Here is a 21,332-nt window from a genome sequence, read left to right as displayed (position 1 = left end):
GGGGCATGGTGGGACGGTATCTGCAGTGGAACGAGGAAACAGAGGTGGAGCCAGGCCTGAAACCATGGCCAGGAGGTGGCACTGAGACCGGCGTAGGCAGGGTAGGGTGTTGTGCGTCACAGGGAAAGGGGTTGTCCTGCCGACTAAACCAAGATCCCAAGTTCCAAACATCTTCAGAGTATTCCCATCCTCCTGTGGCCGAGACGGCTCTCTCGCTTAGTGTGCGAGAGATGATAGCTGAGCAGGGTCACCCCCACCTCTGAACCCCACGTTCTGCCCCTGAGCCCACAGCACGCTCAGGGAAGGCCACGGGCCCTGAGCTGCCCACAGCACACACCCTGTCTGCAGACACCCACACACGGGGCCCACCTACCTAGCTGGCCCTCCCTCCCTGCTTCACCCACACCAGAAGGTTCTGGCAGAACCCAGCGGGGGATGCTGGGGGATGCTGGGGAAAGGGTTTCACTCCACCCTGTGGCAACTGATAACCATGGTAACCGTGGAGAGCTGGGGTGTCCCAGCCACCTGCTGGATTGTGAGGGTGCCGAGGCCCGGCCAGGCCCAAGGGTACACCACATGGAACAGTGGGAGGTAAGGGGAGCCCTGAGCCAGGGGACCCTCCTCCCAGCTCCTGGAAGGGACAGGAGAGCACCTGTTCCCAGATTCAGTAGGATGCCTGGTCCAGCTACTGTGCTCAGTGTTAAAGCTAACGTCCAAGACCCCTGTAAGCAGAGGCCTGAGGCTCTCTCCAGACTCTGTGCCTCCATAATTAATGCCAGTTGGTCTTTTTAAGGAAGGGGAGACTGGGGCTGAAGCAGAGCCCCTACTCGCTGGTAGACCTAGGGTGGCCATGCTCCTGACCCAGCACCCTCTGCAGAGCTAGGATGGGGCAGGAGCCAGACGTGGATAAGGTGATCCCCTAGGAGACGGAGAACTCTGTCCCTAGGCAGACATCAGGCCTGTGCTAGGCCTTCCCAGAACCTAAGCTGTGCAGCTGTGCGTCCCTCCGTCTGGGCCTCTCCTTCCTAAGCTTCACTCTCTAGAGAGCCCTTCACACTCGACTGTGAGCGTCACTGGTGCAAGAGCCAGCCCACTACAGGATGCCACAGACACCAAGCTCACGCGGCCACACCCAGGCTGCTCTCACACTCAAGGAAGTCCAGCTTCCCTGAAGCCTCCCAGGACCCCTCCCCACCGAGCTTAGATACAAGTCTCCTCACAGCCCTGCGAGCTCTGACTCCCCCTCTGTCCCCTCTACCCAGAAGACCTGACCTGTAATGCATTGGCCCTGTGAAGAAGCCTGGGGACAAAATCCTTCACCTTGGGGACAACCCTCCAGGATTTCACCTTTCCCAGGCTAGCCCTAAGGAAGCTTTCACAACCACCGAGGCCCAGAGGCGTGACTGATACTCACCACCTTGTTGAAGGACTTCCCAAGGTTCCTTCCCATACCCCAGGGCAGTCTTGCCCAGAACACTCTGAGCTGCAAAGAGGCACGGAGGTGAGGCCAGAGATTACAGGAGAGGGCCCGAGACAAGGAGGCTCCAGACCCAGTGCCTGCACGTAGAGCCCGCCGTAGGCCTGGAGCTCACATCTCAGTCTGAGGGTGTGGAATTGGGTTGTCTCTTGACCTTCAACCTCAACACTGCTAAGGCAGGGCCAGGCTTGTAGTTTACAGTGGAGACACTTTAGCTGTGCAACGGCCCTGGCTCTCACTCAGCAGAAGCCATTCCGGGTCATCCAGACCAAGTGCTCCTAGGAGACAGGCAGAGGAGGCCATGCATCTCCCAGCATGCCTGGGCGGAGGAGAGTGGGCAGCCGAACACTTGCCCTCACTGGAGGCAGAGCCCCAGATTGCCCTGAGATCTGAGAGCAATGTCTGCGTAATACCTCCGTCCATGCCATGGGCAATCATTTCGATTGGCAGCCGGAGCTCACCGTGGATTAGCTTTCAAGATGCTTAGAGGCTCGATGGCTTACGTACTTACCCCAGGTCTCCCCACCCATCCACCACTTCAGTCCCCGTGGGGGTTTTCTTTGCATCACAAGTGACAATGAGTCACAGACCAAGACTTGGCCCGAGTCACACGGTAACAAAGAACAGACTTCTTCTCACTCCAAGCCCCACCAAGGGTGTCCATCCATCCCGTGGTCCGCAGCCATGTCTAGCCCAGGAGAGCTGTGAATGCAGCCCAACGGGGAACCATACATTTCCCTAAACGCCTTGCATTTTGCATTCTAATTCTCTTGGGAGTTCTGAGGCGTGACCTTTATAAATGACAGGACAGGGCCGCAGTGTCGAATGAGATATATGTCTGTATGCCCTTGCAACCACAGACTGGGTCAGACACCTATGGGCTGGACACACCAAGGGCTACCCAGGCAGGTGTCACTCATGACCTCATCCCTAGCACCATGATGCGAAGAGGCAGGGAAATGACATGAAGACCCCAGATAGCTGCCCCTGCTTGCTGATACCTTCTGGGCAAGAGGCTTCTGTGGGGCTCCCCAGCCTGCCCTGGAGGGGTCTTTCTCTCCTTCACACGTGAACACTCAGACCTCCACCAGAAAGGTATGGGTGTGGTCACCAGAAAGGGGTATCTGCTTCCAGCCCCTGCAAACACCCAGGCACCCATGAACCTTTGCCTTACATCACAGCACAAATTGTCCCAAACAAGGACCAGTCCTGCGGAGCGACATCCCTCCTTCCTGTTTCCCTAAAAGTCGTTAGACGTTACATCCCTTATTTATTTACTTGTTATTTTTTGAGACAGGGTCTCACTAAGTAGTTAAGGCTAGCCCAGAACTCACTATGTAGACCAGGTTAGCCTTGAACTCACAGACCCACCTGCCTCTTCGACTTTAATGCTGGGATTAAAGGTGTGTGCCACCGCTGCCTGGCTTAGACATTACTAAATCCTTCATCGTCTTCTAAACAAGGCTGTGATGAACACTCACAGACACTTCACCAGCCCCCTCTGACAGGACAGGATAAGGTCACACAAGCAGGACTTGGGGACCCAAGCTCTAGATCTGTGCCGCCCAGTGACAAATATAACTACCGTCTCCACCCAAGATTTTCACCACAGTATTTCCCTGTTAATTATGTGATGTTGAAGACAGTACCCCGCGGTTTCCCTTCTCGTCCGCTTTACTCATCGGGGCTTTAATGGACAGGGTGGAGAGCAGCTGGCTTTCAGATGCTGCATGGGCAAGGAATTAATCTTTCATGCTTCCCTCACATCACGTGGCGGTGCTGAGGGGTAATCCTCTTTGAAACCCTTTGTTATTTATCCCTACTGTCCCCTGGAGAGCATGGACAGGCCCGGCGTGCCAGGCTGGCACACAGGAATACTTGGAGAGCAGACTCCGCCAGCAAACCTCTCTCTCCTACCAAGTGGAAGGCTGGGGCCACAGCCCTCCAGACCCCAGTAAAGGGAAAAGGCTGTCCCTCCTTACAACCTGGTACTATGGGTGGAAGGACTTAAAAATCAGGGTGTCCCTGCTCCACATCCCTGCTTGTGTCCTGGCCACTCTGGTGACCTGGGCCTGTAAATATTAAGTGGAGAGTATCAGACATGAACAACTAGTAACTCTTTTTTTTTTATTTATTTATTATATATAAGTACACTGTAGCTGTCTTCAGATACACCAGAAGAGGGAATTGAATCTCTTTACAGATGGTTGTGAGCCACCATGTGGTTGCTGGGAATTGAACTCATGACCTCTGGAAGAGCAGTCGGGTGCTCTTAACCGCTGAGCCATCTCTCCAGCCCACAACTAGTAACTCTTAAGTAACTCTTATTAGCGTCTATCTTTGTTAGTGTTATTTTGTTATTGCTAATCTTAGTTGCCTGGTTTCACAATTAGGTTTTCCAGTGATCCAGATGTATGTAGGAAAAGCTGGAGGATCTCGGACATCAGGGTGTCCAGGAGCCTGTGGACTAGGAGAGCTGGCCATATCTGTGTCCTGATCAGCGTGGCTCGAAATAGCTGTATTTCTTCTCTCTTCATCCGGGGGATCTGAAATCCAAAGTCTAACTTCGTGGCAGTGCTGGGGACAAGGGGTCTCTCCGGGCTTTTCTGTGGACTTTTGTGAGACTTCTGCTGTCTGGTGTGCTTTGGCTTGCAGACACACTGCCCCCTCCGTGGCTGCGGTCACATGCCTCCGGTGTCTGTCACCTCTTCTTGTAGGGACATTTGTCACTTCAGGTAGGGACACACTGGCAGAGGATGAGCTCATCTTGCCATTGTCTTACACATCTCCTCAAACCTTTCAGCCAAACCAGGTCACATTTGTAGGCCCCAGAAGGGATTTGGGGTGTAACACACGGTATGGCAGGTTTATCCATCCCCTACACACACACACACACACACACACACACACACACACACACACACACACACACACACACACCAGCCCTCCATCAGAAAGCCTCCATGACCTGCTTCCTAGTCTGGTGACTCTTTTCAATCCAGTGGGGATTATATGTCAAGTGTGGCAGGCTAAACAGTGAGGTGAGGTGGTAGGATTTGGAAGCCCAGCGCCATTGTGCAACATCTTGTCTCGTCAAACAGCAGCCATGGGCCCCACGCCAGAGCCAAGCGCCCACCCCCTGACTGAGAATGGGGTTAGCATAGGATTTGTCTGCCTGACCCAGCTGGCAGGTTTTGGGGGGCACAACCATTCCTGATTCCAGAAGCTCAGCATCCCGGGTTAGGGCAAGGCCTGGCCGTCAGTAGGAGGCGGTCCAAGACCAGGCGAGGAGACACAATGTCCTGAGAGCAGACGGAGGCGCTAAGGTATAAACTTTCATTTTAGAGCACCAGGCAGGCTTCCTCCAAGGAGGACGAGTTCATACTGTGGTCTTGAGGGAAGACCCAGGGATGAGCATCTCAGAGGCTCTGCCTCCTTGGAAACATTCAGTACGAGAGGCAAACCACTGGCTGAGATGACTAGCCAGCGTCCCTTCAGGTGTCTGGTCCTGCTCCAACAGTGGCATCAGAGTCAATGCGCTGGTTTCTTCAGGATGGTGGCTGAGGGCCATCTCCAGGTACTGAGAGAGCTGCTGAGAGACACAACTTCTGGATGGTACCGGGAAATCACCAGGCTCTGGGGATCAGCCCTGAGCGCTTAAGTTTCCATGCCTGGATACATGTGGATACTGTATTCGTGGCTGGATACATGTGGACCCCGCCTGAGGCATGGGTTTATCTAGAGCACAAGAGAGAGAGACAGAGAGAGAGAGAGAGAGAGAGAGAGAGAGAGAGAGAGAGAGACCCAACCATACCTAGAGGCAGGGAGGAGTGGCCAGGGGGTAGGGCTTCTGCTTGACTGAAAATTGCCCTGGCTCTTCTCCCACCCTGAGGTACACAGGGCTAAAACCCACCCTCCAGCTCATTCTGTGTCCCTGCACAGGGCTGGGCGTTGAGCAGTCCGAGCCCCTCCTTCACCTTGCTGAGTCAGGCGCTGGAACAGTCTCCTAGGGAAAGATTCTGTTTCCACCCCCACCCCCTCCAGGCTTCTGCTTTGGTTCACTTAAAATCTCAATCCAGCCAGGAAAGGAGACTCAGCACTTTCTCTGTCCCTCCATCAGTAGATGTTCCAGCAAGGAGCGTCAGAAGCTTCCAGTCTCTGCAGGCACTGCCTATGCGCCCCTCTCTGCTGCCCTCTACCCCTCTGTGGGAGAGTGGTCCTCCTGCCCCTCATCCACCCCACCTCAACCTGGCATGTTGACTGTCCACTAGATCTAGACTTCCCATCGCTGACTTTGCAGGCTAGGTAGTTACACCGCAGACGGCCCAGGAGAGCTGGACAACTGCAGCAGAAGCCGGGCCTCAGAAGTTCACTTAGGCCTTCAGATGCTGTCTGGACTCCTCAGAGGTTTGCATAGCTGTCCCCAGGGGAGCTGCTAAGTGTAAAGACCAGGAGGCATTGTCTCTCTAGAGAACCCTCTCCCAGCATGGTGGGACAGAAATTCTGGAGGGCGAGCCATTAGGCCCCAGAGGTTAGTGGGAAAGGCTTAGGTTTTAAAGGAAAATGTCAAGTCAAGTCCACGTCCAGCGGTCTGCGATGGCCACCCTGCCTGCCAGGATTGGGCTCCCTGGGTCCCTGTGTATTCCCTAAAAGACAAGACAGCAGAGGGACTAGGGAGTGCCCTGCAGAAAAGAAGCTACAGGAGCAGAATAGCCAGAGGGACTTCCTAACAGCAACTAACCATAGATCTGTCCCCTATCAGCCATGGGCCTTGCTTCTGCAGAAGTCCTGTCCCCCAACCCCCAACAGAAAATGTCTCCCACCTTGACTATGATGTGGGTCCCCCAAAGAGGCTCCAGGTCCTTCTTCTGCCCTGCTCCTTCTGAGAGCAGCTGCTACAGGAAGAGCTGTTAAGAAAAGAAACCAGGTGTGCCCACAGGTAGGAAGAGGAAGGCACCGTGGGTACGCTCTGCCCCTGGGAAGCAGAAATGGCCCGGGGGTTTCCCACAGCTGCAGTCCACACTCTCTGTGTCCGTGTTTGAAACGGGCCCTGACAGACATCTGCATCCCTGGAAATAAGACTGTAGGTCACTCAGATGACATCGTGAGACTAGCCACTAACCCTCTGGGTCTACCGGAGGAGTCCTGGGCCATTTGTCTTCTCTGAACAGTGGGGGTCAGGACAGAGGAAAGGACAGCTGTGAGGGTCGGTCCTCCCATGGGCAAGAAGTTGAGTGTCAATGACGTAGCCTGAGGTGGAGCATCCAAGCTGTACCCCTCAAGAGTCTTCCCCAACTTTACCGTGGGTGGATGAGTACACAAAGGTGGCAGGCAGTTTGGCTAGTGGGTTGAAGGGGGCTTTCTGCATGCACTTACATGAAGTCAGAAGAGAGGCCTCCAGCCTCAGTGCCCCCTCCCACAGCCTCCCACTGGGGCTGTCTCTGTTTTTCCCGGGTTCTCCCTCAATGCTCTTGGTCAGCTCCCTGTAATGGAAAGGATGCTGACACACTTTCACAAAAGGGGTTATAAATTTAGTTTTAAAGGAAAAAGTACTGCAGGATGTCCTGGAATTCACTTTGTGCCCTGGGGTTCCACTCTGTCGGGTACGTGCTTTCTCCTGGGAATTCTCAGAATGAGGCCATGAGGGCTTGTGGCCACCAGGGAAAATTCCCTGGCCCTCGATGTTGCCCGCTCTGGTCCTGCCAAGTGCCCCTGGCCCTCGATGTTGCCCACTCTGGCCCTGGAAAGGGTCGCTCACACGTAGGTGTCTTGATTTGGTGACTGGCAGTGTGAGTTCGAATCCTGGGTCCCACTTCTTGGTTTTTGGGTTCCTTTTATTCAGAATTACTTTAATTGTTTGTGCACTTGTTTTTGAGAGGGGTATAGCCCTGGCTGACCTAGAATTCACTCTGTAGACCAGGCTGGACTTGAACTCACGGAGATCTTCCTTCCTCTGTCTCCAAAGTACTAGGAGTAAAGGAAGTGTAGCACCCTGCACAGCTAGTTAAAGTTAGTTTTTGCCAACTGTTCTGAAACAAAACTTGCTATTCCTATAGCAAAACCAGTGTTACTTGCCTTCCTTAGAAGGAAACTGGGAAAGTAAATGTAAATTTCAGACCCTTGCTGGTGAGACCAGGGGTACACAAGGCATGTTCTGACAACCCCAGCCTTGTGGGTCACGGGGACCCCAGGTCGAGCACTCTGCTCTTTGATGGGAATTCTGCCCATGTCACCTCCAGTCACCCCCAGGACCTTAAGATGACAGTTGGGCTGCTATTTGGAAATCATCCATGGTATCAAGAGGCGAGGGACAGAAGAGATGGGGAAACCCAGGCTGGACAGTCAGTCACCTGTACCCTCATTGGCTGAGTGAAGCATGACCTCGGTGGCAACAGGGTCCCCAGGAACTAGGCTAGCACTTCAGTAGCAAAGGCTTAAACAAGAAAGCTGTAGCGAGCGTTCTTCAGAAAGCAACGCAGAATTCTGGCACAGAAGGTCCAGAAGCTCACTGAGTAGTGTTAACCTTGCCGTGGGAACGCCTGCCCCGGCTCTTAGTCATACACGATGCCTCTCAGAAGAGTCACATAGACAAGTAGAAGGTGCAACTCCCTCCATGTTGCTGTCCACTCAAGGGAGACCCCCCAGGAATAATGAGAGAGTGTATCCAGACCTGGGGGAGATGTCTCTATGCTAAAGCTTGTGACCAGTGACACCCTGGTGCATGGAGACGCCCAGCCCCCCCCCCCCCCAGCAGCAGGAGCAAGGATCGGGGATGCTGTGGGCTCGAGACTGAGGGGGATAAGAAGTACGCAAGTGCCTAGGATGGATGTGCAAGAGAGGAGACAAGCAGCCGTGCAAAACGGGAAGGTGGGTGAGAACTGGAAAGACAGATGGTACGAAATGTTAAGCCTCGGCTCGAGACTACAGGCGTTAGGCAACCACCTCAGGGCTTAGAGTAAGACTGGGGGTCTCAGATGAAGGCATTACAGGAGAGATCTGGTGCTGAGAAAAAGACACTGGTCTCTGATGACAAATGGAAACTGTGGTCCACACAGGAGATCCCAAAGCTAGGAGAGGCGGTTCTGACGTGGAGTGCTCCTGGGATAGCTCGTAGACAAGCCAACAGCTGGAGCAGGGAGCAGAAGGGAGGGCTGCAGGTTCAACCGCAGGCTCCGAAGGCAAGAACTGAAGGCAGAGCAGCAGAGCCGTCCTGGGGACCGCTGGGGGGAGGGAGGAGTCCAGGATGTACTTGGGAGAATGGAAGCCAACTTGGAGCAGTAGGGGCAGAACTGGCAGAAATAGAAATGATGGTGTTAGGGAGAGATGAGGTTAGGGTGGAAACATTGGAGATGGGGTGGGGTGGGGCAGAGGTAAGATGAGGATGGTTGTGATGGCCGCATTGAGGAGGAGAGATCTGTAGTAGAGGAGGTGGTGATGTAGTAGAAATGGTGGGAATGATGGTGATAGGTGTGGTGATGGTAGAGGTGGTGGTGGAGAGGATTGTGCCGGAAACGGGAGAGCTGATGGTGGCGATGGTCTTAGAGAGTCGTGGTCGCGGTGTTTGAAGGTCGTGGTGTTTGATGGTCATGGTGTTTGTGTGATGGTAGAGGTGGTCATGGCGGAGGCAGTAGACGTGGTGATGGAGATGGGAGAGGTGATGGGATGGATGTGGTGATAGTAGGTGTGGAATGGCGGTGTGCTAGAAATTGTGGAGGTGGTCACAGTCCGGGCGATAGACATGGAGGTGGTAGTGATTGAGATCCTCGTGGTGGAGGTGGCGGTGGTAGAGCAGAGAGGGTCATGGTAGAGGTTGCAGAGGTAGAGATGATAATGGCGGCAGGGGTGATCACGGCAGGGGTGATCACGGTGGGGGTGATCATGGTGGGGATGATCATGTTGGGGATGATCCCAGTGAGGGTGATCACAGCAGGGGTGATCTTGGCAGGGGTGATCACTGTGGGGATGATCATGGTGGAGATGATCACAGTGGGGATGATGGTGATGGGGATAATCATGGTGGGGGTAATCGCAGTGGGGATGATCGCAGAGGATGATCATGGTGGGGGATGTAATTGTGGTGGGGATGGTTGTGGTGGGAGTGATCGAAGTGGGAATGATCTCGGAGAGGAAGTTGCGGTGGGGATAGTGACTGCGGTGGAGATGATGGTGGGCAAAGGTAATCGTGATGGCGGTAGTGGTGTCAGTGGTGGCGGGATGGCCGTGGGGGTGAACGTAATTATAGAGGTAACAGAGATGGTTGTGGTAGAGATGGAAATTGGTAGGGGAAGGGGTGAGGGCGGTCATGATGGAGATGGTGAAGGACACGGTGACGATAAAGGTGGTGACAGTAGTCATGGTGAGGTGGTCACGGTAGAGATGACAGTGATAGGTGTCGTCGTCGTGATAGCAGTATGGAGAGAGTCTTGTGGGCACGAAGATGGTCGCAGTGAGGTAGCAGCACAGTGGAGGTGAAGTCTGTGCTAAGGGTGGAGGTGAAGTTGGTGCTGAGGGTGGAGGTGAAGATGGCGCTGAGGGTTGAGGAAGTGGAGAGGGTCACGTTGGAGGTGAGATGTTTGCAGAAGTGGTAATGACAGAGGTAGTTCAGATTGCCATAGAAGAGATGGTAGGGTGAAAATGGTGGAGGTGTCAGAGATGGTTACCATAGTAGTTAGTGGGGGGAGGTGGCGTGTGTGTGTGTGTGTGTGTGCATGTGCGTGTGTGTGTGCGCGCGCACGTGTGTGCATGTGCATGCATATGTGTGTGTGCACGCACATGTGTGTCTGTGTATCCGTGTGTGCGTGTGCATATGTGTGTGCATACGTGTGTGTGTCTGTATCTGTGTGTGCGTTTGCATATGTGTGTGCATACATGTGTGTGTTCACACTGGGATACACACAGATGCCACTAGAACCCCGGCACACCGTGCATGTTTCAGGAGCCAGTATCAACTTGGTACAAGATCATAGACCTGGTTGAGACAGAACCTGAAAGCCTGGGGCCTTGCTGCTGCCCTCCACAGAGAAACTCCTCAAAGGAGACAGCAAACGCAGCAGGACACCCTGCCTCTCCGAGGGGAGCAGCTGAACATGACCCCCCTCAGCTCTGCTTCCTCCACTCTGCTTGACTGGGGCCCCACGCTGACATCTGTATTATCTGTAAGCAAAGAGCAGCTCGTCTATAACGAGGTGGCACACGGCGCACGTTGGGCAAGGTGGCACACTGCATATAATTGACCATGGTATGAGGTGGCGCACTGCAGGTGTTTTGCTGTGGTATGAGGGACTCACTGCATGCGTTCGGCCATGGTACGAGTCACACACTGCACACATTGGGCCGTGGTATCAAGAACTCACTCTATATGTTGGGCCATGGTATGAGGGACTCACTGTACATGTTAGACTTTGGTATGCTGGACACTGACCAGGGTTCAGGCCCTGTCCTGCGTCTGAAGGAGCTCTGCAGGAAATGAGACCCTGTGAGCATCCTCTGGGTTTCCTAGTCTCAGAGTGGATGCTCAGATGAGCAGTATTAACAGGCTGAGGTGCATGCTTGACAGAAAACATGTGACATAGCACAACAGAGCCCTCTGGACAGGTATCACCTGATGAGGGGAACCCCAGGAGGAACACCCCAAGGGAATCACATCTGCAAAGACCCTGCGACATGAGAGAACATGAGAGAGGAAAGTACCAACACTAGGGACACATACACTCCCCCCACCCCAGATGTCCAATGAACACTCAGGCTGGACATGGACACCACCGGTTGGGGACCCCTTATCTCCAAAACCCCGAGACCCACCTGCTCTCCCATCCTCGTACCCCCTCATTGACCCATCAGCCAATACTGAGGCCCCAACAGCCCAAGTTCATCAGCCCACGGTCTTCTCTGTTTCTCCCCCTGAGCCAAGCTCAGCCTCGGGCTCCTTCGTAATTAGAATGTTCCACTGGGGATGGCCCAGAACTCTAATTTTGAGGATAGATTTCCAGGTTTGCTGTTCACCCAGTGCCAGAGGCAAGCTAGCTTTGCCTCTTGAAAACACAGTTCCATAGTTGTCTTCTGTGGCTATTGATAGTAACAATCGGGGCCACAATTAAAGGTAGGAATTCCCATGAAACATATCCAGGCCTCACCAGGTCACCAACTACTCTGGCACCCATCCCTCCAGGGATCTGGTCCAGGGCTGCTGTTTGGAAGACACCTTTCAGCCCTTCTACTGTGGTACTCAGGGGACACCTCCTGGGTGTCCCTGAACCCTGGCCACTCACAGTCTGGCTTTCGGTACAGGCCCTTGGTCCATAAAACCCAGCCTTCCAGCCTCAGGGCTACCCCGGCACTCAGGAGAGTGAGACCTCCCAAACCTAAGGGCCGACACAGGAGACCAGCACTGCCCGGGTACATGCCTCATCTCCGCTAATCACGAGGTGACAGGAGCGGGGTTTAAAAATACTGCACGCATTTTAACTCGGTGCGAGAGAGAGGGAAAGAGGAGAAAGGGAACACACTGTGTGAGCAACTCAAATCAAAAATAAATGAGGCAAAAAGAGCCTCCAAAAATAGTGTTGCATCAAAGGCAGCAGCCGCGTCGCATGGCCAGATGTCCTCAGCTCTGAGCCTCTGCTGAAGAGCTGTGTCGAGGAGGGAGGACGCCAAGACTACGGCGTTCACTCCAGAAGAGATTAATCAGGACCACAATCCTCTGATAGACTGGGATTGATGGCAGAGTGAAAGGCGACTCAGGGGATGAGCGCTCTGCCGACCCACCTGTCTCCCACTCCCTGCTGAGCAGGGAGGGCAGAGCCTTAGCCAGCAGCACGGAGGGTTACCCAACCAGGACCCTTTCCCGCCAAACTTGAAGGATTCTCTTTCCAGACTTATAATGTCCCTCACAAAAAGACTGGCCATCTACGCAGCCCCCAGCTACACAGTACTCAGAGCAGCATGCACGGTAGACATGATCTATCCTTCTGTCTTAATTTCATCATGGTGGGCGTTGCCTGGTGAATCGTTTGAGTTTCACCGTATAGCCCTGGCTGTACTGCAACTCACTGTGTAGACTAGGCTGGCTTCAAACTCATAGCAATCTGCCTGCTTCTGTCTCCTGAGTGCTGGGATTAAAGCTGTACCACCACACCCAGCTTGGTAGATATAGACAGATGCTGAAACCAGCAGTCAGCAGATTACAGCCCAGTCTGGCGCACCACCATTTGCTTTCCTCAATAAAGTTTTATTGGTGCATGGCCACTTTTTTTTTTTCCTTTACGTACAGTCTCTGGCTGTTTTCGTGCCCCCAGAGACTGGCAAACAGCAAAGGCTTGGGAGTGTCAGAGCTCTGCCCTGAACTGCGGGGTTTTCTACTCTTCTTGCCAGAGGCCTGTGTTTAATTCATTGTGTGTGGGGGGGGGCGGGTAATACAAGTACACACGTGTGGTTGTGCACATAGAGGCCAGAAGCCAATATGAAGTGTTTTCCTCAGCTGCACCCACCATATCATCATCACCATCACATCACCACCACCACCATCACCACCACCATAATCACATCATCATCATCACCATCATCACCATCACCACCACCACCACCACCACCACCACCACCACCACCACCATCATCATCATCATCATCATCATCATCATCATCATCAGAAACAGGGTCTCTTGCTGAACACGGGAGCACACACAACTTTCTAGTGTGTGCTGGAGATCCAAATTCAAGTCCTTGTGGTGCCATGGCAGGAAGTTGACTGAGCCATCCTCAGCCCCAGAAGTGTTTCTGCTCCTCATCTCGGAAACCTAGGGAAGACCCCCATGTGCTCACGAGGACTGCGGTTGTGGTTGCCGGCGTTGGGCGTGGGGTTTAGCATGTAGGTGATTGTTCTGGGTTAGGGACGTCTGCAGAAATTCGGTTTCCCTCATGCAAAGGGCATCTTGGTGCAACGCAGTCCCATGAGCAGCCTCAGGTTCCTCCATACCGAGAAACACGTACCGCGCTTCCAGCTCTCACATCACGGGTGGGCAGCCTCAACTGTTAAAAGAGGACGCCCCAGCCCACGGATGCCCAGGATCCCAGCAGGGTCCCCCATAGCCTCATCTGACAGAGAGAACAAGGCTGGGGCTGGGGAGGGCCCTCACTTCTGCTTGTCAACTTGAAGCTTCTGTGTGCTGTGATAGAATTGTGTCAGGCCTTGGACGACAGTGATATTCCCAGTGTCCTCTGGGGCGGCCATGAAGAAAGAAGATGCTTTCAGGAGACCATAGCAGAAGCCAGCCCAGCATCGCACGGGCCTTCTATGGGTTGCCTTCCTTCCAGAGAGAGGTTTCGAATGGGGACAGGCTACATGCTGCCTGTCACGCCACCACTGAAACGGGTCCACCTTCGGTGCTGGATATTAAAGTAGATTAGTGAATCAAATCCCCGGGAGAAGAGGCTATGACCTCCTAAGAGGAGGACACAGTAGGGCGCCAAGAATGTCTGGAAAGTCAGCAAGCTCTGAAGATTCAGCCCAGTGCACAGGAGGGGCAGAACCGGGTGGCCAAGAATGCGCGGAGACAGGGCCGAGACGTGTCTGTGTCTCTTCCATCATCCGTGACCACAGGCAGGACCAGGAGCTAGATCTCAGAAACCAGGACAGGTATGTGGGGCCAGGGGCAAGGAATAACAAGGGTTGGGAGTGTGGGGGTGGGCGGTTAGGAGTCACGGTGTCTACAGGGGAGGCACAGCCCTTTCATGTGTTTATTGGGAAGGTTCCCGCTCATCTTCTCATCTTGAACCAGGGGCTTTCAGTCCTGCTTCCTCCTGAAGGAGCATCCTCTGTCAGCCTTGCTTTTCCACTTAGGCTGACAGAGCACAGTGGAGCAGCCAACACACCAGACGACCGTTTGTGCACGGCTAAAGACCGTGGTGATTTCATAGCGTCCTGGGCATTGCACATCCATAAAGTAGGAATTGGGGCTCTGCACCAGTCGCCTTTTCTTGTGTTTCCTCTGCTCCTCTTCTGGAGAGGGATGAAGGAGATCCTTTGCGAGAGGCATGTTCTCGTAGGGAGGTCGTCACCGCCGGAAAGGGCTGTGTCTGTCTCTTATCTCCCCGTCTCTGCCTCTCTTTCTATCTTTGTCTTCGTGTGTATCTCTCTGTTTCTCTGTTTCTGTCTCTCTCCTGCATGCATGTGTACGTGTGTGTGTACATGTGTACGTGTGTGTGTGTGTGTGTGTGTGTGTGTGTGTTGTGATTATGTGTGTAAGGGTATGCACTCATTACAGGAGCACAATTCAGGTCCTCACGTTTACACGGCAAGTATCTTATTGACCGAACCATTTCCCCAGGCACTGACTTTCTAGACAGCCCTTTTCTAGTCTCGGGACCAGGAATCTACAGATCGTTTTCTGTAGCTAACAGTTTGTGACGCACCTTAAGCCCGCCGGCAATCCGCTCTCTGTGACTGCAGATGGCCACTAACTTGCAGCAGTCTGCAAACAGACTCTCCGCAGCTTCATAGTATGTTCCGTGCACAGAGTATTCAGTGGGGCACACAGCAGCACGCGGGCTGGCGATGGGTTTTCGGGATGCATAGAGATCTTTAGCCCAGGATCATCTAACTGCTCTGCCACTGTTTGAAAGTCACTGACTTTCTGTCGAGAGGGGTACACGGGCTGATATGTGTCCATTCCTCCAGCTCTACATTGAAGCCCTACCTGCAGTGTTAAGAGACAATGTGTTGGGGAGGAGATCAGGATTAACAAGGCCCTGAGGAATTGAGCACCTTGTTGAAGTCTGTGTCTTTACAAGAGGCAAAGGCCACCAGAGCTTGCTCTGCCTATGACAGCCCAGAATAAAGGAGGTCAGGCAACCACTGGGCTGTGAAGAGTTGACTGGTCCCTGATCTTAGCCCTGTAGCCTCCAGACCTATGAAATGGAAATGTCCCTTGTACAAGCCTCCCTGTCCCCTGTCCCCAATATTTCATGATGACAGACCAAGCTGAGACAAGCAACTGTGGCTGTCATAAAATTTCACTTACAGACACACACTTGAAATTTATACGATCCATGAGTTATGATACATGCCCCCCCTCCCTTGGTGTTCTACCAACCATTTGGAAATGTCAAAGTCAGGTGGCTGTTTTGTTCTGGCCCCCAGCCAGCAGCCGTGTGCCACCCCCTCCTGGGACACCCCACAAAGACACAGGCCATCCCCATTCACTGCCCTGAGTGCTGGGTGACTTATTTTAGGAGGGTGGCCTGGGTGTTTATGTTCCAAAACAGAGCCACAAGCTTCAAGGCTGGGTTCCTGCTCTGTGTTCACCAGCAAGTGCCCTTGGGTGCCGGGCACCATCATCTGGCCTGCCTTCAAGGTTTGGGAAGGGTTCAGTGTATCAGCCCACACAAAGCATGTTCCATAGCCTCCGTCCAAAAGAAAGGGATTAGCCTATGGCAGACGCTTGTGGGGGAGGAACAGAAGCCCACGGCTTTCTCTCCAGAACAGGGTGGGGAGAGTCATGCCAGATGTCCTCAGATGCAGGAAAGAATGTCACACAGCAGAGGGACCCCATTTGTCATCTGTCTCGAGAGACCTGAGTGGGCCCGACGGGCGCAGGCACAGAGAAGCCCATTTGAAATGGACACACAACAGGCGGGAGATGCTGTTACCCACCGGTGCGGGGACCATGCTAAGGGAACTGCACCCCCAACGCTCTGTGCCAGATCCCCAGCACCTCACTCTTAGAGAGTTCTGTCACAGGAGCCTGGTTCTCCTGGACCTTCTCAGATGAGCACCCCCACCATGCTGGCCCAGAGGAATGTGAAGTACATCAGACTGGGTTCAGAACCAGGTTGGGATGGCTAAAGTTGATTGTCAGCTTGACAACCTGAGAGTGCCTGCATATCAGCCTGTGGTCGTGTCTGTGGGGTGTCTTCTTGATGGCTAGTTGATGTAGGAGTGGCCTGCCTCCTGTAGGCAGCTCCATCCCTAGACAAATAGGCCCAGGCTGTCTAAGAAAGGTAGCAGAGGAAGTGAGGTAATAACCATCACCCTCCATGGCCTCCTTTGGCTTCCCTTGGTAACTGGATAAACCCTTTCCTCCTCAGGTCGCCTTTGGCCATGGCATTTATCACAGAAACCAAACTAGGACATGGGATGGGGAGGATATGGGGGGGGGGCATTGTGACATGGTGTCACTTAGCAAGAGTTTTGGTGGCTCCCAGGTCAGCAGAGCACTCATTTCATAGAGGGACAGTCCTCTGTAATATATGGCTCCTCTCCCTTTGAATGACACCTCCCATGCTTGGCCCAGCTGGGATACACACCCAAACATCTCCTGCTGGGACAACCCAACATTCACTTTAGCCATACCAGGAATGTTCCCTTCCATCAGGAACAGATCTTTCCAGGAGCCACACACACCAGGACTCAGCGGCAGACTCTGTCCTAGACCTTGCCATACGGGAGATCATAGGCTGGTCTCATCAGACTGTAGGACTCTATAAATGCTTGTTGCATACATGAATTGTGCTTCCAATCTTGTCATTGCAAAAAAACATATATATAGCTTGCCATCATAAGTGTGCAACTCAGTGGCAGCCAGGACCTTCACTAGCAAAACCACCACCACTATCCCACCTCTGAACCCCCCTGCTGTTAAACACCCTCCTGTTTGCCTGTACAACCCTACTCCTGACACTAAGTATTTCCTGTCCATGGACTCACACTAGCTTTTTGTGGCTGGTGTCTGAGGGTGTTAACAAGTCCTCAGGATGGTAACAAGTGTTAATTTCTTCCCTTTGTAAGGAAGTAGTATTCCTTCCTACGGTTAGACCACATTTGGTTTCCCACTAATTATTCACCTTGCTTCTATGTGAACAAAGCTTTACACGAATGTACAAGTACTTCCTTAAGATGCTGCTTCCAATTCTGGGGGAGGCAGAGTGCCTTCTCCTTGCTGTATAAAATACCCTGAGAAGAGTAATTTAAGGGAGAAGGGATTTCTTTGGCTCACAGTCCTAAGGGGACACAGTCCCTCATGGTGGGGACGACGTCACTGCAGGCTCTAAGGCACAATGGCAGGAGTAGGTAGGATGTGGCAGTTTTCACTCAGTATCACCAACACCTGTGCCAGGGAGGGATACTTATCCAAAGGACAGAAATACCGGAAGTGGACTTGCAGGGTCATGTGCAGATACGCGTGCGTGCGTCTGTCTATCCGTCTGTCTGAGAGGCCTCCAGGTTGTTTTCTACAGAGACTGAACGTGTTACGCTCAGCAGCAGTGAACAGGGGTTTGTGTCTCGCTTGCCTGTTACTCTCCGGGTTTCTGGCGGTGGCCATCCTGGTGGACGTGAAGCAGTAGTTCCTCATGGTTTGATTTGCATTTCCTGAGGTAAGGGTATTGCTTACCATCTTGTCCTTATCACCATACAGGCGTCTTTGGAGCAAAGTATCTTCAAGGCCTTTGCCTGTTTTCAGGCCTGCTTAAGGGTTGTACATGTTGTGAGGGTGTTGGTCCCTTAGCTGCATCTGTGGTTAGCAGGTATCCTCCGCCCACCCCACTTTCTGGGGGTGTCTTTTTACTACTGACGGCTTTTTAAGTTGGGTGCTTTTGACCTTCTGACTTTGCCTCCAGTCACCTGCCCTCTGGCTTGTTTGAAATAGGGTCTCATGTAGCCCAGGCTAGCCTGGAACTCACTATATAACCCAAGCTGGCCTTGAACTCTTGATCTTCCTGCCTCTACCTCCAGAGTGCTAGGATATAAGGTGGGCATCTCCATACCCAGTTCATGCAGTGATGGGGATCCCAACCCAGGGCTTCCTGAGTGCTAGGTGAGGACTCTGCCAACTGAGTTATGTCCCTCTGCTCCAAAGCAACTTCATTAACAAGATATGGTAGATAGCTATAGAACCGAGACCGACATTCTAATTGGACTCTCACTGTGTAGCCGTGGATGGAATTCACTGCGTAGACCAGGCTGGCCTTGAACTCCCAGAGATCCACCTGCCTCTTCCTCCTGAGAGCTGGGATTAAAAGTATGCACCAGCATGTCTGGCTGAGATTTACCTTTGAGGGCCGGGAATGGAGTGGAGGCCGGAGGCTGCCTCGGCGTGGCCACCCAGCTGAGCAGATGGTGAGGCTTGGGAGTCTGCCTGTGATATTCAACTTCATCTGTTGCCTCAGATCGGGTACTGGCCACCATGACTTGTTAATAGCCCTGGGCAAAGCCCATGTTTCCAGATGTCTTCCACATTGAGATCAAGAGGAGCCCTGCACAGGCACACACCACAGATTAAGGATCGCCTGTCCAAAGTCAGAGGCCCAAGCGGGGCTCCGGGGCAAACGGAGCCTGACATGGGCCTGTCCTGCTTTTCCTTGGGCCTTCTGAGCGGCCTTGAGTGCTGTTTAGTGTCTGCGAGCCTTCTTATTCTGTAAAGTACATCACAGCAAGGAGTCAGGGTACACAGACCAGGCTGGGCTCAATGTGAGGAGCCTTTCCTCCTCCATCTCTCTCCGCCCTCTCCCTCCCTCGTGGTGGGTGTCTCTCCATTTTTTTTTCTTCCTCCTTCTCCCGCTTGTTCAGTTCCCAACATTGTGGCTTTCTCACAGAACATTCCGAGGATTTTTCTCTTTCCCCTCTTCTTCCCTCATTCATCTCACCAAATATTCTCCTTCCCAGGGGCCCTCGGTAGCACCTTTCCTCCAGGGCACGAAGCCCCCAGGAGGCTGCAGAACCTAGCTAGCACTCGTGATGAAGATGAGGATGCTCTCCCTTCCGGAAATTGAGTATAAAGAACAGGTTAGGCCTGAGGCTGAAGATTTAGTCCAGTGCAGGTGGCTGGCATCATAGGAGACTGAATGTTCTGGGCAATTCCTGTCTTTCCCTCCCATCAAAGAGCTTGGGCTCCCCGCTGGTTGCCAGGAGCCTGGTTGAGCTAAGCTGGTGTTCCACCACTCAGCAACTGTTCCCAGGATGTGGCAGGGACTACAGGGCAGCAGGAAACCTTCCCACAGCACGAGGCTCCCCCTGTGACCCAGTCTCCCCGGGACACCCTTGTCTACACCTGCCAAGTCACCTGATCCTTTGTAGGACGGGCAGAACACAGCTCGAAGTCAGCCAGACGTGGGTTAGAGCCCACTCAGATCCCAGCCACGTGCCTGAGGAGCCTCCAGGACCCTCAGGGCGTCATCTGTAAAGCCAGGAGGTGGTTAGCAGAACCTGTCCCAGGGCTGCGGGGAAGAACTGATAGGTGACAGCCAAACAGGGCTTCCTACAATGTTGGCTCCAATCAGGGGCTCCTTTAAACATTCCTAGGACTCACTAGAATTTTGAAAAAGAGTTCCAAGTATTAGGGAGTGTCTATCCCTCCTTCTGGGAGGGTGCAGTGGAAGCAGGAGCACAAAGGATGCCTCTTCTACCCTACCGTGACTCCCTCTTCCCCAAACTCCTGTCCCTAGGCAGCTACACTTGTCCACACACCCAGGGTGGCTGGTCCCTCCCACCAGAGACCACGCCCTGGTGTCCCTAAGGGGCCCTGGTTCGTTAGCTGAGCGTGTAGTTGCCGCACACGGGGCCCTGGCGCTCGCTGCACCAACTTCCTGTTGGGCCTGTGGTCCTTGGTGGCACGCAGTTCGTCCTACAGTGACTCAGCCATCCACCCAACATGAGGAACGCGTCTCTTCTGCGGGTCCCGGTCCACAGCAGGTACCCAGGGTGCTTTGGGCATATGGTTTCCAGGGCAGGTTTTCCTTTCTGGTATGGGGCTGTGCCGGCTCTCTGGGCAAACCTTGGAGCTACTGAATATTCAGGCTTAGCTCTTACACAACCCTAGGTTCCTTGTGCTCTCTTGTGCTCTCGTGCCACTTCCTGTCCAACTACCAGGACCCACAGCAACCAAGTAGACATAAGGCACAGCCTCTGCTCAGGCAGTTGGAGGCACAGGGGTGAAGCCTGACTGACACAGCTCCCCATGGATCTCTGCTTTCATCTCTGGGGTGAAAGGGGGGACCAGGAGGAGATCAAGGGCTCTGCAGGGTGCCCGTGTTCCTTCTCAGAAGTGGGTTTGAGTAGCAGCTGCTGAGCAGTGAGTGACTCCTGGAGAAGCCTGCTGCCTGCTCTCTCCTGGTCTCTAGGAGGAGTGAGGCCTTCTACCTTGACAAGCAATATAAGGAAGTGTTCCTATCCTTCCTGGCTCCCCCTGGCCTTCTGCAGGCTGAGTAAAAACAAGGTCAGGGGTGGGAAACTACCAAGCTCCTCCCTACCCTACACCTCATGTGAGGCAGGTGTCACCATGCCAGGAGTAAGGTCAGTGTTGGCAGGGAGCTCCTTGGGGCCCATAAGGCTTTCTCATTTTTACCACCTGGCCCCAACACACACACACACACACACACACACACACACACACACACACACACACTCACACACACACACACACTCACACACACACACACTCACAACCCTGCAGAGTAAGGGTACAGGGTGTGGCCACAGTGGGGGAAGGGTGAGGACAGCTGCGGGCTTCCCAGTATTTGCAAGACATCCTGGTCCCTTCTGTGCATTGAAGGGAGGTTGGAAGAGAGAGGAGGGACTTCCGCCTGGGCACGCAGAGTGTTGCCTTCACGGCCAAGAGCACTGGGCCAGGATCCTGAGGCTTGGTCTCAGCCATCAGACAGGAGAGAGGGGCTGGGAAGCCATGGCAGGACAAGATGGCAGGTGATGTTAAGATCTGCTCTGTGTATTTACAGGTTGTCATTAATGTTCTCAAGGGAAGGATAGTACCGGGTTTTGTATGGTTAAGTGGGCAATTATATCTTACCAATTGGATCTAAGATGTTGTGTGTTCTTTAATGTGTAGATTTAAGTAATGTGATGGAGTGT

General features: G+C 53.4%; 2 protein-coding genes across 14 annotated transcripts in view; one reads left to right on the top strand and one right to left on the bottom strand.

The window, feature by feature from the left end:
* Positions 1-21,332, top strand: part of Kcnab2 (potassium voltage-gated channel subfamily A regulatory beta subunit 2) — an 88,209-nt gene that overhangs the window by 8,248 nt on the left and 58,629 nt on the right. For 3 of the 13 annotated variants that reach the window (XM_087547813.1, XM_087547811.1, XM_087547809.1), the window contains exon 1: positions 20,008-20,159. The gene's annotated coding sequence lies outside the window, so the exon portion shown is untranslated. 13 annotated transcript variants of the gene reach the window in all.
* On the bottom strand, positions 12,898-17,908 carry LOC148006182 (uncharacterized). Its single transcript, XM_087551724.1, is given in 6 exon segments — positions 12,898-13,137; positions 13,295-13,353; positions 14,345-14,471; positions 14,934-15,168; positions 15,237-15,290; positions 17,578-17,908. Coding segments are annotated over 6 exon segments (921 nt in total). The 5' UTR covers positions 17,866-17,908; the 3' UTR covers positions 12,898-12,979.

Source organism: Rattus norvegicus, chromosome 5, assembly GCF_021556685.1.
Source record: "Rattus norvegicus strain SHRSP/BbbUtx chromosome 5, alternate assembly SHRSP_T2T, whole genome shotgun sequence".
In the NCBI taxonomy this organism is placed as follows: domain Eukaryota; kingdom Metazoa; phylum Chordata; class Mammalia; order Rodentia; family Muridae; genus Rattus; species Rattus norvegicus.
The sequence above is the reverse complement of the archived record's forward strand: the minus strand, read 5'-3'. Positions and strand labels throughout refer to the sequence as shown.